This window comes from Furipterus horrens, unplaced genomic scaffold (genome assembly GCF_987537825.1).
Source record: "Furipterus horrens unplaced genomic scaffold, mFurHor1.1.pri manual_scaffold_3, whole genome shotgun sequence".
NCBI classification, from domain to species: domain Eukaryota; kingdom Metazoa; phylum Chordata; class Mammalia; order Chiroptera; family Furipteridae; genus Furipterus; species Furipterus horrens.
In genome coordinates, this window is record NW_028327173.1 from 103,609,546 (window position 1) to 103,627,463 (window position 17,918).

General features: G+C 39.0%; 1 protein-coding gene across 1 annotated transcript in view; it reads right to left on the reverse strand.

Annotated features, from left to right (window-relative positions):
- LIMS1 (LIM zinc finger domain containing 1) overlaps window positions 1-14,782 on the reverse strand; it is a 130,747-nt gene extending 115,965 nt beyond the window's left edge. Inside the window, exon 1 of the mRNA XM_090269941.1 lies at window positions 14,647-14,782. Coding sequence (XP_090126067.1) covers window positions 14,647-14,678 — 32 coding nt within the window. The 5' untranslated portion in view covers window positions 14,679-14,782. The remainder of the gene's footprint in view (window positions 1-14,646) is intronic.
- Window positions 14,783-17,918: the final 3,136 nt, after the last annotated feature.

The window sequence follows — 17,918 nt, forward strand, 5'->3', positions numbered from 1 at the left end:
CTGTCCATGCACTAAAAGATAAGAAAGAAAAGAAATATTTGCAATTACGTATAGTTGAAATAACTTTTTAATTATAATTTAACGCCTACCGAAAGGTACCTTATTAGTACTTACTCACATATTTTATGGCAATATTTAAAGAACTATATACTACACTAAACCCAAAAACCCATGTTTACCAAATAAAATATACTGTATCATTATTTATTCATTTGACAAGTATTTACTGTGCTATGCATATTATATGGGCATGGGAAACAGAGGTTTCCTACAAAGTATAAATAGCTTTTCCTAGGGCCTTGCTCTTTACTTAGAACTTAACCTCTTTCCTTAAGTTTATCTAAAAACTCCAACCATTTGTTTAGCTAATCTCTAGCAATGGTTCCTCCTAGAAAGCATGATTAACCCTGACTTAGCAAAAGAAAACTTCATTTCTAAACAGTTCCCAAGGCCCTGTATCCTTGGAGTTCCCATCTCCCTCTTAATCAAGCCATGTTTGCTGCAGCCTTCACATTCCAGAACCAATCACCACCACTTCTTCACAAAAGTTGTTCTAAATGACCAAACATATTATCGGAAAGAGATGTGGGTGTTTCTTCAAGTCTGGTCTCACAGTCCCAAAATGACCCATGTGGGGAAAAACAGACCTCTGAAATTCTGAGGAACTGCTGGAATTTTTTTTTGTGTCAAATTTAGTACAGTTACGCATTAAAACTAAACATCACTTTCTACACTTCACCAATGCCCTTTGTCATTATCAGTAACACTCCCAAAGGGGAAATGACTGGGAAATCCAGCTCTAAAATAGAGTAACAAAAATAATGTAGCTTTCATATAACTGTATAGGTCAAACGTTCCATTACAAAGCATAAACATATTGCCTTAAAAAGACATCTACAGATGTTTCATGCTTTGAATAGATTTGGCAAATGCCCAAAAGATAAAAAATGCTCTCATTTCCTGATGTGGGTTAGCCAGCTTTAAAAAACAAACAAACAAACAAAAAACAAAACAAAACAAAACAAAACCCACATTAATTACAGAAACATCATTAAATGATTTCAAACATTAGTCTTGCATTCACTTCAGAGTAACATCATTGTGATTCTGGTCCATCTATAAAACAGATAACCTAGTGTCCTACACATGCATCTTTAAAAAAAGTTTTAAACACATTTTTTCATCATTATCCTCAATCATGTAAATATAGTCAATCACCTAAAATGAGCTTAAGTAAGTACTAACAGAACTTTCTAGATGTAATAGAGCTATTCAAAAGCTCTAACTTTCTTGGACTCATTTTTAAAAAAAGATGGTGAGAGTGTTGTCTCAATATGCCAAGGTTGTGGGTTCAATCCCTGGTCAGAGCACATAAAAAGAGAAAACTAGTCTCTAGCCATGTTTATAAAGGTTTCATGGCTATTACAAAAAAAGATAGCTACCCATACTACTAGAAGAAAAGGCTACTCATTTAGCAGATGAATTACTCCATCTCAAGATTCTAAGACTACTCTTTATTTCCTAAAATATGTTTCACCATGACAAAATCTGCACTGTATTCCAAAGAAAGAACTATTGTGATAGCAATCCATTAAAACTCAAGGGAATCAGTGTGTTCTAATATTGGCAACATCTTAACCTGTGATATTTTGGACATTTTCCCACACATTCTCTGAATGAGAAAATTTTAAAGTAGTGAACGAGTAATTGTTTTGCTCTAAAATTTCCCATTAGAATAACAGACAGAGGTAGTTAACTCAAGCCTGAGAAATCAGGCTAAATTTTAACCCACATTCATATGCTTTAGGCTTCTAAGATATCCAAAGAATAAATCTAAGGTGGATAGCATAATTCAAAGTGCCAAGGTCCCTTCTTCAATTATGGGCTTAGAACACATCATTTTTATCTGACTACTTCTGCATTTGCCTCTGTGAGCCCAGGACTGAGAGAACTACTACCAGAGAAGATGTCCAACCACTTGGAGCCAGCAGGTCAAGCTAACCTTTGCTGAAGATTCTCTCACCACCATGTTCTAAGGATTTGAAAAGAAAGACTCTCATCCTCAAGAATTCTACCTCTACCCCACACCATCCTTCAGTGATGACGTGTAGAACACTGACAAGTCCCATAAAAGTGCCACCAGGTTGTCCAGCATCCTGAAATATGACTTGGCCTACTTCCCAGCAGCACAAAGTTCAACAACATTATCAGTAAGTGTGGAAGCACACCAGTCTTGTAATGAAGTCAATCTAAATGGTACTTTGTAATCCAAAGGGTGAGGAAAAAGCTTTACTCAAAAAAATTTGAGGGGGGTGGAAGTGGAAGAGGGTATAGTACTGGGGGATAAATGGTAATGAAAAAAGTACAATTTTAAAAATGTAAAAATAGCCCTGGCTGGTGTGGCTCAGTTGGTTGAGTGTCGTTCTGCAAAGCGAAAGGTCACCAGATCGATCGATTCCCAGTCAGGGCACATGCCTAGGTTGTGGATCTGATTTTCACTCAGGAGGCAACCAATTGATGTTTCTCTCTCACATCAATGTTTCTCCCTTTTCTCCCTTCCTTCTCCTCCCTCTAAAATAATTAGCTAAAAAAAATTTTTAATTATATATGTAAAAAATATATATTTTTAGAAAGTATTGCAACTAAAATATAAAATGTCTGAAACAACAAAATTAGAATATTTCCACTTTGCAACCCCCTAAAGAATTTAATGATCTAGACTGAAAGTCTACAAAATATGGCCCACAGGTAAATCCAACACGTTACCTATTTTTTTATAGCCTATGAGCTAAGAGTTCTAACATTTTCAAATTTATTAAGGAACTCTTCATTTTTCCATTTTTAGTAACAACGAACATGTAACAGCAAACACACAGAAAGCTTAATGTGCTGGGCACTGTTCTAAATGTTTTACACAGTAACTTGTTTAACTCTGTAACAATCATGAGATGAGTACTATCACCTTCATTTTACACAAAGGCAGAGAGAAGCTGGGTAATTACCTACAAATTAAGAAGCTGAGATCTGAACACAGGTATTTTAGTTCCAGAATCAATGCTCTTTATCTTGATATGTGCTGTTTGGCATCTATAATATCTAATCAGTGATACATCTGGCTCTTTTCAGTAACGTAGAAGTGATTGTTAGGGCCACAGACCCCATGTTGCCTGCCCCATGACCTGTCACCTGTGTCAGGCCTTGCAAAACAGGCTACAGCCAGTGATCATTGGGTTCTCAGGAACTGTGGCCTGCAGTCACGCAGGTGCTGAGCCACTGCCTGTGCTGAAACAAATAGGGTCTGTGTCACCGACAAGGTTCTCCTTAACAGAAGCAACTAAGGTATAGCTGCTGGCATCCCCCTGACAACTAATTACACCCTCACTGCCCCCTCCCCTCTCCCTTAATCATTTCCCAGAAACAAGGGCCACAGGTCTCCTGACAGCCATCCCTAATCAGAGGACATTGTTCTTTTGCAAACACCTATAACCTGGGCTCTTGGAGCCAACCAACAGGGTGATCCATCCCCCTGAAGGTCTGCTCCAAGCCCTTAAAAATCCCTCTATCCCTTCCCTTGGGGCTGCAGTCTGCTCGGATTCAGTCTGCCTGCTTGAACATCCTTTAATAAAGGCTTTGAACTGGTCCATCCAACTCCTCCCTTCTTTCCCTGGCATAAACATAACATTAGTCAAGGTATACTAACTCCAATAGGCCAGGCCCCCAGGTGGAAAAACCATTATACCTAGAGTCAAGTTACTAGAATTCAAGCTGCAGGTCCTCCCTGTATCAGCTTTGCACCCTTTTAAATTTCCAAATCTCCAATTCTTAACATGACAGAGTAAGGATATTCATATTTATCCTAACTCATACACTTACTTATTGAGCACCAAGTATGTGTTGGGCATTGTTGCTAGGTCTTAGAACACAAAGGTGAATGAGTAAATCATTTTCCTGATGAAAGTCAGAGCCTAAAGTAGACATATGGGAAAAAAAACCCTTACATATGATGTGAGCAGTTTTATATCAAAGGAGTTACTGTGTATTACGGAAATAGAGAAAGCCATGTATAGCATATCTCTGGGTGATCAAGAAGGGAATGTAACATCAGGGAAAACATCATAGAAAAGATGATTCTTGAAATGAATCTTGAAAGATTAGGCATTCGTCACAGGGCACAAAAGCGGGGGAAAGAAGATATGTAAAAACATGAAACAAGGAAAGAGATACCTCCTAATTTCAAACAGTTCTAAAAACGTAGAACACACAACTTGTGGGCAGTTAGGGGTAGGGGTGGATGAATTACCACCACCTACGAAGCTGGAAAGGGTTTGAGAACAAGAAAAAACATGTTATAAAGCACAAAGACCCACACAAATAGACAATAGTACTGGGTTGGTCAAAAAGTCCATTTAGTTTGTCTGTAAAAGACACATTTTTCATTTCCACCAATAACTTTATGGATTTGGATATTTTGAGTATGTAGGCTATATCCTGCTATTGGCTTCCAGTGGGTAGAGGTCAGGGGTGCTGCTAATCATCTTCCAATGCATAAGTCCCAAAGCAAAGAATTTTGGCCAGAATGTCAATAGTACCAAGAAACTTCACAAACCACTTTTGACACATTTGATCAGTCACAGCACCTTCTCCATACACTGCATAAATCTTCCTGCATTTCAGTTTCATTTTTACCTTCCTTGAAATAATAAAGAATATGCCAAAAACATTTTTTCCATTTTCAACATTAAAATGGCTGCACAAAAATTCACCCATATTGATGTTTTTTTAAATGCACGCTGATATGACAGCCATCACAATAAAATCTAACAGAATTGTTTCAAATGAAATTAAAGACAACTAAGCACTACCAGAGCCATCTGAACAGAAAAAATTAAAACTTTCTGGCTAACTCAATATTTAGGATAATCATTACTAAGGACTGAAGTCATTACTGACAGTCTGTTTCCTCAGTTGATGCAACACCAGTACATGCACAACTCTGAACAACCACAGAATTTGGGAGTCTTTCAAACATGTCAGAAATTCTGAAAAGATTATTCTTGAGCTCTGTTCCAGAAGTACCTAGGATGGAATTATAATTTCCTTATACCTTTTCATCTAAAATTTCAAGTTTCAGACACTAGTTCTCAATTAGGTACTTTGCATCTTGAAAAGCCAGAAAAGACAAGCTTAGAGAAATGTGAGAGATCTAAGGGGTCCTTAAATAAAAGACCTTTCGGCCTATTCCATTTATTAGAGATGTGACTGTTCAGCACAAGGAGTCTGGATTACTCAGGATGATTGCTTCAATTTTCTACTTCACTCAGCTTTTGGTAAATGAGGCAGGAAATAAACAGCACAATAATTTAATTCAAGTGTCCTACAAATATATTTATTCTCCCTACCCTAATTCACTCTCCACTTCACTCTTGGAGAATTTCAGTGAAAATTAAGAATATACGCTGTCTGGAAAAATTTCATTCGTGTTATAAATGTATTAAATTTTCAAAGGGGCACAAGTAGGAAGAAGATGGTTGTTGCCCTTTTTGGCAAACATGCATTTAAAAAAAATTTTTTTTTCAATTAATTTATTTCTTTTTTATTTTTATTTATTTATTTTTAGAGAGAGGGGAAAGGAAAAAGAGACACACAGAAACATCACTGTGTGGTTGCCTCTCACACGCCCCCAACTGGGGACCTGACGTGCAACCTAATTATGTACCCTGACTGGGAATCGAACCAGCGACACTTGGTTGCAGGCCGACGCTCAATCCACTGAGCCACAGCAGCCATGGATAAACATGCATTTTTTTAAATTAAATGTTTTCAAATATTGTAGACTCACATGCAGTTCTAACAAACAGTACAGAGAGTCCATGTACACTTTACCCAGTTTCTTCTAATGATAACACTGTTGCAGAGCGGGGTCCCCAAAATTCCCCAGAGCCCCAGTTTGGGGAATGGGGGACAGGACTCAGTGGAGCACAACTGTTTTTCCTGAGACATGCCTTCGTGTATCTATGGCAGGTAGCTAGTCTCTTAGATAAGCAAAAGGCTTTGGTTCTTCCAAGGCGCCAAGGAGATAGGACAGGCTTTGGCCATGGAATGGTGACAAAAGAGCTTACAGGGCCTCGGCAAGATTCTGCTAATGGTCAACCGATTTCCACACCCACTGCATCTGAGGCCACAGTCAGGGATTTAAAAATTAGGTGGCAGCCATTAGCAGGGGAGAACCATGTGGTTTTGAAGGGGTGCGGAGCCATGCAGTCTGAAAGGAAAGCGAGGCCATGCAGCCTGAGTTAGTAAGAAAGCCAGCCTGCTGCTGCTTTAATTATGCTGACTTCAGCGGACTCCAAGCCGCCAAGAACTCCGCTTTGCAAACGGGGACTTCACTATGACCCAGTGCAACACGGCACATGCTTTCCTGGACTATTATAAGGAGGCCGATAACATCCTGGACTGTTATACAGAGGCTGATGACATCGTACCCCAGATCCTGAAGGAAACGGCTGACAGATAAGGGATGGGGAACTTCTGGTCATGTTTCTGGCTTACAGCCTTTTGGGGAGCAAGGGAAATGTTGGGTCCCGGGCAAGAACAGGGCACTGAGCAGGAGTGCTCACTAACCCCCCCCCACCCCGCCCAGGTTGGAATATTGTAAATAAAGAGCTGTTTTCCTCAGCACTCGTTGTTGGGTTTTACACCAAGGCGCCACGTGAAAGAACCCCCTTTTGCACTGTAATAGTCATGAAGTTGTGTAGGGCTCAAACCTGAATCTTATCAGATCTCTAGATCCAAGAAGGGAACTGCTGATCTAGAAGTCAAAAGCATTTTCATAACAACCCTAAGATGTTACAGTCTATTTGCCTTTTATTATTCTCTCACAAGTGCATTGTGGAGTTTTTCAGAAAGTACATGACATGAAATATTACAAAAACTAAATGCAAGCTGACTTCCAATAAGACATGAAAGAGATTTGCAAAAAAAAAAAAAGAGGCACTCTTCTCACTATTTTCTTGTTTTGGAAAATAATTATGAAATGTTATTTATGTTAACATACAAAAGGCTTATTAAATTTCAAATACAGCAAAAAGCAATAAATTCTTCAGGGTCTTCAATAATTTTTAAGAGTGTAAAGTGGTCCTGAGACCAAGAAGTTTGAGAACTGCTTCTTTAGATCCAATAACCAACTTATTGGCTATATAGAAAACAAAATAAAATGTTTAATTAACTATATCCTGACGATGGAATCTGCCAAATCCCAACTATCAGAAATTCTTCAAACCAAACACCACAGTTTCTTCAACAACTACCACAAAAAAAAAAAAAAAAAAAAAAAATCACAAGATGGGGGCAGGGGAAGAGATGGAAGGAATACCTATCTGTCAGAAGAAGCAAAAAGACTTACCCAGCTATCACAATGCATGAACTGTATTTAGATCCCAATTTGGAAAACTATAAAATAAAATGGATGGTTGAGATACATGGAAAATTGAACACCAACTGGGTAGCTGATGATATCAAGGAATAATTAGTAATCTTTTTTAGAAGTGATAATGATATTGTAGTTATGTTTAAAGAATACATAGTAAAACTTCATAATATGTAATAGGGAGAGAAAAGTGAAAGAAGACTGGCTCTGAGTCAATAATTACTGAAGCTAAATGGTAGTACATAGGCCTACATTACTCTATTTTTGTATATCTATTTTAAGTTCCCCATAATAAAAAACTTAGATGTACAATATTTCATGGCATTCTTTCCCCAAGAAGTAAGGAATAAGGATGAATCTGTGATCCCTGTACCATGAGTGGCCTGAAGCTCACTCTCAAGTGTTCTGAGAGCACTGCTCTACTTGATTAGGAATTCCCGCAAAAGGTCCATATCAATCAGCTTCTGGCTGAACACTGCCCTGACTGACATATCTCTACCTGCTGAAAGAGTTCAATAAATATTCAACTGGCCATCAAGTCTTAAATAAATAATAAATCTATAACAACTGGTTACAAATGATCATTTCTGCATTTAAGTATCTAAAAGGCTGTTTTTAACTTCTCCTAAGGTACTTATACAAAAATAGCTACAATGCAAGACAGATAATGTATGATTCCATGGCCCACGGCACAGTCCAATCTACCCAATGGACACAATGTATTGGAACATATGTCCCCAAATGTGCAAACGTGGCCAAGATTTCAAAGTGAAAATAGCAGAAGTTTGTGTGTTACACAGAAGTACATATAGTAAATTTAAGTAAAGAATTTATTTTTATCTGCTATGCTCTTTAAAAGATCAGAAAAGACTAATAAAAGTTTAAGCAGTCAGGGAAGCCATCTTCAAGACAGAAGAGTTTAACTTGGGCTTTGACAAGAAGATGTAGAGCCCTCTACAGAAAAGGAAAAGGAAAAGCCTTGTTTGGAAAGGACTGTAATATGTCTTGGCAGGAAGATAATGTAAGCTAAAAAAAGAATAGGTTGGTTGGTTATGTAAAGAGAAAGCCTTGAAATCTAGAAGAAGGAGGGAGCTGTGACCTTTTGCTGAATAGTGAAGTGAACCGAGAAGACACAGGTCTCTGCAGGATACTTCAGTGTGAACCCCAACCCTGTCACTAACACTGACTTGGAGACTTCTTACCCTCTTGAACTCCGTTTTCCCATCTATAAAGTGGACATAAAAATCCCGCTTCATGGTGCAGCTGTGAGAGTAAGGTTTGTTACATAATTTCACAATTTTAAAGTACTTTTTGACAAAGTAGGTAATTAATACAAGGTTATTACCCAGAAAGTTCTCAAAAGAATGACTTGGCAGTGAAATGAAATAATCTAAACACGGATGACTAAACTTCATTTGAATTTCTTCCCAATGTTCTGTGGATATTGGGTCTCTGCCGCTAATATATAACACACTGTAGAGTTAAGTTAAACAGAAGGTGAAAGCTATCTTGTCTTACCCAAAGTTTTGTCAATTTATTCAAACAATGCAACAGGCACTAAGCAAGCTGGCTTTGAACTTTTCAATTCCCTAACAAATGGAGCAATAAAAGTAGAAATAAAGCTCATTTAAATGCAGTTTATCTTTCTTTGGACATTTAACAAATGTGATTAAGATATAATATTCCTTTACTTCCAGAGATTACAATGTGGCAGAAAATATTAAACATATAAACTACTATCATAACAAAACAGTAGTTGATAACTACCAAAAAAGAAGTCAAGATGCTTTGAGAGGATGGATATAAGCTCTGAATCTCTAATTTCTTAGCACACAATAGGGGCTCAATATATGTTCCAGGAATCATTATTTCATGGAAGAAATGGCAATTTTGCCTCAGTGGCAGAGAAGATACAGGACAGGATGGTTGTCTAGCCTGAGAACAGCATGAGCAAAAGCACTGACATGGGAAAGCACCAGGTGTTTCTGGAAACAGCAAGTTGATTAGAGTTTAGTGAAACCAAGACTAAAGGAACAGTGTGTGATAGGCTATAAAAACAGGCTTGGGGGGCCAGGTCACAAACAGCCTTAAATTCCGGTCTCTGGTGTTCGGACCTCATTTGAAATCAGTAAGAAGTCATCCTAACATTTTGAAAAGAGAGGTAATATGACCAAAGTGGTGCTTTAGGAGAATCTAGAACCAACCTGAATAATAGAACAGGTAAATTGAAAGATTCTCAAAAGGAGGGATTTTTTGGGATTTTATTTTGCATTTGTTAAAATCTTTCTCAGCCTTAATATTGTTATCTTACATTCACTTGAAAGATAATTAGGATGAGGGTGAAAATGAAGTTAGTGAGAAAGGATTAAGAGAAAGGATTCAAAAGAAAATTCTCAAGGAGGAACTCAGCAAGAAAGTAGATAGATGGAATGAAGAAGAGAATGAAATCAAAATTCACTGTGTTAGTGTACCATTAACAAACATGGTGCAGTCAGAAGTTGTTAAGTTTGGAGAAAAGAAGCAGGGTGGTGGGAAAAATCAACACCAACAGCTAGTCAACATTAACAGAGCATCAAATAGGTTCCTGCCATTATGTTAAATTCTTTAAAAATTACTACATGCATATGGTTAAAAAAATTCAAACCAGTGTAAAAAATTTCCCTCTCATTCTAGAGTCCTAAACTCCCTAGATTACTAGATTCCCTCATCAGGGACAACAATTATTAATAATTTCATTCTATCCTTTCAGAAATGTTTATGTTTGCCTTCATATTTAATTCTCACAACTCCTGAGATAAGTGGTATTCCTTTATAAATTAAGAAACTGAGTCTTAAAGATGCTGACAAGGCAAGGCCACAGAGCCATAAAGGGACAGCGCAGGGATTGGAACATAGGCCCAACCATCCATGCACACACTTCTATACTAATTATTTATTGCGAATTTTTTGCTGTATCATGGGATTTTGTGGTACTGTATACGTATGTTGTTAAAGTTATATAGGTTTAAGAGTGTAGAATAAATGTAAGGTTCCTACTTCGCAGGGGGTCTGGAATGTAATACCCATGATAAGTGAGGGAATACTGTATACGAAAGGGATCTCCTAAACAAACACTGGCACAAAAGGTCAAAGTGTTTGTAATGACACAAGACTGGTTATTTAATTATATCATATGTGTACCATGAAATAATACACAGCCATAAAAACTAAGGTTAAAAAATATAACATAGATATCCAGATATGCTACATAGGAAAACCTTAAAGAAATCTTATTAAGTTAAAAAAGCAATTGCCACAATGGGTAATTATTGTTTACTGGGCATGGAGTTTCAGTTTGGGATGATGAAAAAGTTCTGGAAATGGATAGTGTTGATGGTTACACAACAATGTGAATGTAATTAATGCCACTGAATGTACACTGAAAAATTATCAAAATGGTAAAAATTTTGTTATGCACATTTTACCACAATTTTTTAAATCCTGAAAAAAGCAATTGTACAACAGTATAATTTTGGTTCCATTTTTGTACAAAGAGAATGTGTGTGTGTGTATATATTCTTTAGATTTTTTTTATCCTTTTATCTTACTCTCAGACACCCTGATAAGGCTCCAGACTTCCACCATGCTAACGATGAATCCTGTGTCTCCTGCCCCCATCTGTTGGCATTTGAGCTCAATTCCTAGCAGCAGCCTTTTCCTGCCTGACACAAAATAAGTATGCCATTCAGACCATCATTTATCCAAGCAGCTTCCCAACCCCTTTGTTAAATGTCACTGTAGACTTATCAAACTCCAAAATATGTTCCAACATGAAAAAAATGTGCAGGAAAATGCTCCCTACTTGCCCCCCGTGAGCTGCAGTGTAAAAATGTCTCAGGAGATCAAGTAAAAGACGAGCTGGTGTTGATATGAGGAGGGACAGTGCCCTGGCTGCTGAAGAACGCACATGTGGCAGCAGGCAATGTAGCTCCCGCCTCTCAGGGATCTCACAATTAAAGTTTCCGGAAGACAACATGGCAACACTCCAGCATGTAACATAGATGATATTCCTGTGGGTGAACCACCACAGCTTAAAACATAATTACAAGAAATTTAAAATCGACAAATGATTTGAGATATTTTTCCTTCTATGTAGTGTAGGGCAACCCTAACTATGAACATGACCTCTACCGAGGTTTATTTAAATGATCATCTGAAGAACAAACACAGCATTATCCTCATAATAAAGCTCTGCTCTCATCACCAGTCTATTGTAGCTGTTGAAGTTTCTCTGTCCCAGTGAAGGGGCAGAAAGCTAGCTCACATGCTGTGCCTGCATTAAGCAAGAGAAAGAGTTATCCAGGAGATGGTTCAAAGGAAAGTAATGGGAATGATTAAAAACAAAAAGTCAAGACAGCACAGTACTGATAGTTTTTTCTAGGCTTATAGGGCACAAACAACCAGGCCTGAAAAGTATCTTTTCTACCACCAGAATTTCATTAATTTTCTTAAAAATTAAGAGCTCAGTTTCCTCACCACACAAACAGGCATAAAGCATTGAAGTTTTGTTTTTAAGTATCTCACACTTCACAAATTTGCACAGAGACTATGCTAATCTTCCCTGCATCATTCTAATTCTAGTATACAAGTATGTGCTGCCAAAGCGAGCCTGAGCGCTGAAGTTTTATGGAGATACTGCCGTGACATTTACCCTCTTCATAACAACAGTGGAAAATCCTTAAGGCCAGCAAGTTGCTGTTTCCATGGTGGTTCTTCATGGCTTAGTTACTAAATCCCACTAAAGCTCCCCCAAACTAGAAAGCATACAACAAGCATTCAGGACATATCTTTAAGAAAAATTTCTGTGTACATTTCTTTTTAAATATCCTAAATATCTGCACTTCCCTCATCATTTAGGATTATGTCATTAACAGTGTCTCAAAGTGTGGTCTGGAAGCTTGGAGAGAGTGGGGGTGGGGAGAGAGGGTCTAAGACCTTTTCAAGAGGTCTAGAAGATCAAAACTATGTATTTCTCAGAATAATGCTAAGAAGTTCCTAAGAAGTTCATGTGGACTTTTGCACTGTGTTGACAGTTTCACTGATAGTGCAAAAGCAATTGTAGGTACAACTGCTGGTCTCTTAGCACTAATCAAGTCAGTGTTGTGTCACCAAATTCTTCATGCACGTGCAGGAAAACAATGCCAATTTCTCTTTTAAGTGTCCTCGATGAGAACAGTACAGTCACTCCAGAAAAGTCTGTCAAACAACCTGGTAATTGTACTCTTCGACATTTATCCCAAAGAAAAGAAAACTTACTTTTACAAAAACCTTGTCCACAAATGACTGGGTAAACAAATGAATAGTATTCCACACATGGAATATTATTCAGCCTTAAAAAGGAAATTCTTACATGTGCTAGAACATGATTGAACCTTGAGGACATGATGCTAGGTGAAATAAGCCAGTCACAAGAAGACAAATGCTGTATGGTTTACTTAAGTACTGGAAGAGTCAAAAGACAAAATAGGATAGGGGCTACCAGGGGCTGCAGGATGGGTGGATGGGGAGTTATTTTTTAATGGGTAAAGGTTTCCGTTCTACAAGATGAAGAGAGTTCTGAAGATGCACAGCAATACAAGTGTACTTAATACAAAAAATAAAAGAGCTTGCTAATGGAAAACGGATGAGATCAAGGAGAGACACTAGATCAGAAAGAGGTTCAAGGGTCTTTTAAAAGAAAACTTATATTCTTTACTTACACCGTTTATCAATTGTATCATTATTCTTTATATTTCACATATATTTTAAATTGTGTCAACTTAGTAGTTAATATTTTTTAATGTCCTTGATGAAACAGTACAAATTATTAATATTTAATCATGACCTTTGACCTTCATATTTGTCACTTGTGATGAAAAAGAGGCATGCATAAAGCACTTCTGCTGCATACCAAGGAAAGCCAGTTGTCGTGAGGAAAAACGTTAATGTGTGCTTCAGTGACAAGATGAATTAAATGCTTTTTCATGATACCATTTTTACTGGAAACAATAATAGACAGACAAACCATGCTTTTTAGACGTGTACGACATTTGGCAGACATTTCCTGCAACTGAACAAAATGGACCTGTCACTTGAGGAAAACAACTGATAATAGCTGCCTACCAATAATAAAAATCAAACTTTCAACTGAAAATTAGAATGCTGAAAAAAACTGTATCTACCACCTGGAGTTTGACAGTTTCTCAATACTTCCAGGAAATCAGTGGTGATATTAACAAATGTGATTTAATGATATTGTATAATGAAATGTGTCCGAATTTGGAAGATCTGCCTTAACTCGGTGAATCAATATTTTCCAAATGACAAACACAAGATGTTACAATGGGTAACAAATCCATTCAAACTGCAGGGCACACCAACAATTTTAATGTAACATATGTGAAAGTTCATTGGTAAGGGATCCAAACTAATCTTTAATAAACTACCACGTATCTCGTTTGAGTCTAGTAACAAAGGGTATCAACAATTATCTGAAAAACTATTACAATATCCCTTCTTTTTTCAACTGTTTATCTGTGTAAGACCAGATTTTCTTCAAATAGTTCAATCAAAATATATCGCAATAAAGTAAAAGCAAAGGAGATGGGGAAATTCAGTTGTCTTCCACTGTGCAAACATTTAAGAGTTGCAAAATGTAAAGGAATGCCACTCCTCCCACAAATTTGTTAGAAAAATACTATGTTGATAAAATGTGTTCTGTATGTTAACGTTATCATGGGATTGTTTTTTAAATGAATTAAAAATATTTTTAAATGTGTTTTCATTTCTAATAAATACCTATACGCATAACTATCATAAGTAGAAATTCTTCCCTATTTTTAAAGCGGGTGCTAAGACCGCCTGTCTTACTACATTCCAACTATCAGAACATAAATTACTCAACAAGTGTTCGTTGCTGAGGCCTTTGCTAAGCACTGAGACAGTATTTGCCCTCACGCGTTCATAACACATCGGACGCACACAAACTGTTAAAACATCTCCTAGGAAGCAGAAGCAGGCCCTCCGCGGCAGGGCGCGCCGGGGAAGGCGGAAGCTCGGCCTGGCGGTGGAAGGACGCGGCCCCGCCGGAGCAGGCGCGCGGACAAAGGCCGACGCCTAGACTGGCGAGAAACCTGGGGGGCGGCCCTGCGCCATGTCGGGGGCTGAGCGCCGGGCGTTCGCGGCAGCGGCACGGCCCTTACCTGTTGGTCATTCCTGCTGCCACGCCCAGCATCTCTCCGCAGCGGGCCGCCGTCCCCTCGGCACCGCGGCTCCGACAGCTCCCCCACCCTCTCCTTCTTCCCTCGCGGCTGGCGTGAGTGCGCGCCGGTGGGAGGGCCTCAGACAGGAAGGGGAAGCGGACCGGGAGCGGAAAGGCCTCCCCTCCGGCGTCGTCAAACGGCCGGGCTGGCCGACAGGGGGCGCGCTGCGCGCAGCGAGGAGACGCGGGAGAGGGCGGGGCCGGCGACGCTCGCGGCACCTGGGGGCCCGTCAGACCTGGGCCCGGAGGTTCCTGCACTCCCCAGGTTTGAGGCAAACTGTTACTGACCAGCCCTGTCCACGTTCTTGGGTGGCTGCGTTGTGCACCGGGAGCGGGAGGAGCTGGCCAGGTTCTCGTTCCCTGAGATATCTCTGACTCTGCTTTGTTGACGCGCCACGTGGTTCTGGCCGAGGCCTTGGGCACAAGGTGTTAGGGTCTGCGAAGTACACCCTGTCCTGTTGACGAGTCCTGAGGAGACTCCAAGAAAGGTGGTGCCCTCATCCGGATTGGCTACCACTAAATCCCTGTCTGTGCAGGAAGCCTGGCACATTATGAGGGGTTCGCTAGGATTTTCTCTGCACTTACGAATTATGAATTAGGAAATCTAACCTTTCTTTAATAATACACTCCAGTCTTACCTCTGCAGTGTTTATTATTTTCCCTCACTTTCACCCATTCCCTCTAATAAAAACAGATCTGCAAAGCATCTAATATAGGTTATTTACCCTGGGTGTAAATGGTCTTTTCTAGGACATCTGATTTTGATTTTGCAATTATACCTAATTTTTTTATTTCTTTTTTAATTGTTATTCTATTACAGTTGTCCCAGTTTCCCCCCCATTGCTCTCCACTGCCCTGCTCCTACCCCCACTCCCACAGTCAATCCCTACCCTGTTGTCCATGTCCATGGGTCATTTATCCTAATTTCTAATTACAGAATGAAAACTCTTGTCTCCTTCTAGTCTAGGTATGTGATAGAAAAACAGTGGATGCCTTTGACATCCTTATATCAAAATAAATTCTAAAAAGAGGAAATATTTACATGTGAAAAAACATATAGAAATACTAGAACAAAACATAGGAGAAGAAAAGGTTGGCGCAAAGAGAAACTCAAAACAAGATATAAACGGCAGAAGTCATAAAATTAGAAATCAATAAATGTAATAACCAAAAAAATTCTAATTTCCTTACGACAAAAAGAATCAGTAACAAAAAGCCCAACACCTCAGAAATAAAAACAAGGTATGTACACAGGTTTCCACAGGAGGAAAAAAAATGTCTGTAAGAAACATCCAAACCTGAAAGAATTTTTATGAGTTTGAACCAACTGACAACAATTGCCAGGAAGCAAAATCACCACAGATTAAGAAAATGCTCTAGAAAATGAGTTTTACCACTTACTTATACATCAGAATCAAAGGGAAGGCATAAAGGAGGTTACAGGAAATCCATTGGTGATAGATTAAGGAGTTGGGAGAAAGCAAATGGGAGGAATTTCTGGGATTAGATAAAAAGTAAAATGATAGACATACTTCTTCTGCAGAGATGACTATAGGATAGATACTGGATAGCAATTAACATAACAATAATAATGAGGGGATTTGTGGTCTCTATTGGTGGTGGTTGTGCTTTTAGGAGTGGTGGGGAAGAAATGATGTTGATATTCCAAAGATATCTTAATGCAAAAAGACAACAGACAAGCTCACTTAAGATGATAATTGACCTTTGTTAGGGAAAAATACTGCCTTAAGACATGACTACCTACCTTGAACTGATTTTAGTTAGAGAGTTTTAATTACAGACCATCCTATGTGGTTACTTTAGATCTCTGAGTTTATAAGACTGCCATGCAGCTGAGCTTACAGGTTTAGTGTCTAGCCCCTTTTTTGTCCACAAAAAGAAATACAAATGATTTTTAAAAGTATAAGAAAGTATCCAATAAAAATTTGAAATACAATTTTTCCCATAAAAAAAATTAACAGTTGAACAAATATTCTGTTTTGATGAGGATGCAGAGAAACAAGTGCTTTGATTTATTGTTGACAGGAAAATAAAGCCACGCAATTTTTGTAAAGGACAAGTGGACATTATAATGTGAAGTTCAGCTCCACTTTGATCCAGGATATTCATATTTTGGAATTTATCTTACAGCTGTACTCTTATGTGTACACAAACAGTATGTATATGTTTTAAAGCTATCTAGAGAACTACTTATAAACTAAATGACATAGTTGTTACTGTCAGTATTTAGCTAGATACTGAGAACGAAGAGCAAAAAGGACTTAGATGTTGAGCTTAATAAACTGGAAAGCAAAGGATGCTTGCTAGCCGGGAAGCTACAGCTTCACACCCCAGGGGATTACAGTATTTCGCTGTAAAGAGGAATTAACACTCCTCCTTTACACACTCCAGTACTAGATTGCCAGGTGGGAACAGGGGAAGGCAGACACCTACTCAATAGAAGTCAAAATGGCATAGGGGGAGGTGCTTGACCAAAGAGGCCTAATCAGTCTAACCTGTGGAAAGAGGGTTGGTTGGGAGATGGGCCCATCCAAAGCCCATGGAAGCTTGGGAAGTTCATTGGTCATTTTGAAAAGGTATCTGGCTTATTTCAAATCTAAACTAATATAACCCCAGGGGAATAAAGAAGCTCACTCATGCACGTGCTCTAGCTCTCTCCTTCTCCCTCTCCCTGTCCCTCTCCCCCCCACCCCCCATCCCTCTCCTTCTCCCTCTGCCACCTGGTGATGCAATTGCCTGTTCCTCCATGCGCTCTCTTGCCCAGGAACATATGACCATGTGGGTCTAGCAGCTACCAGGCCCACAGCAGACGTTGTGGACTCCCAAAGGACTAAGCTCTGGTAACCTCAGAGACTCCACCATCAGAGCAACCTGGATGGGGACTGAGACCACTTAGCAGTTGCCTACAGGCTCCAAAGGACTGTACTCTAATATGAAGCAGAAACTCTGGACACTGGCTTTCATCGTGGCCTTACTGAGGGCATGGTTGGACTTTTTCCAAGGTGGGACAGAGGGAGATGGGACATTGAAAACCCAGAGGGCAGCTTCTATATCCACTCAAATAAACCATGCCATACCACAGTCTTCCACGTGTGGGTCCTTGAAATGTTTTTCTCTTGATCCCGTGGAAAGACCTAATTGCTGGGATTTCCTTCAAAATAAAATGTGGATGTGGAGGTGGGGGACTGGGTA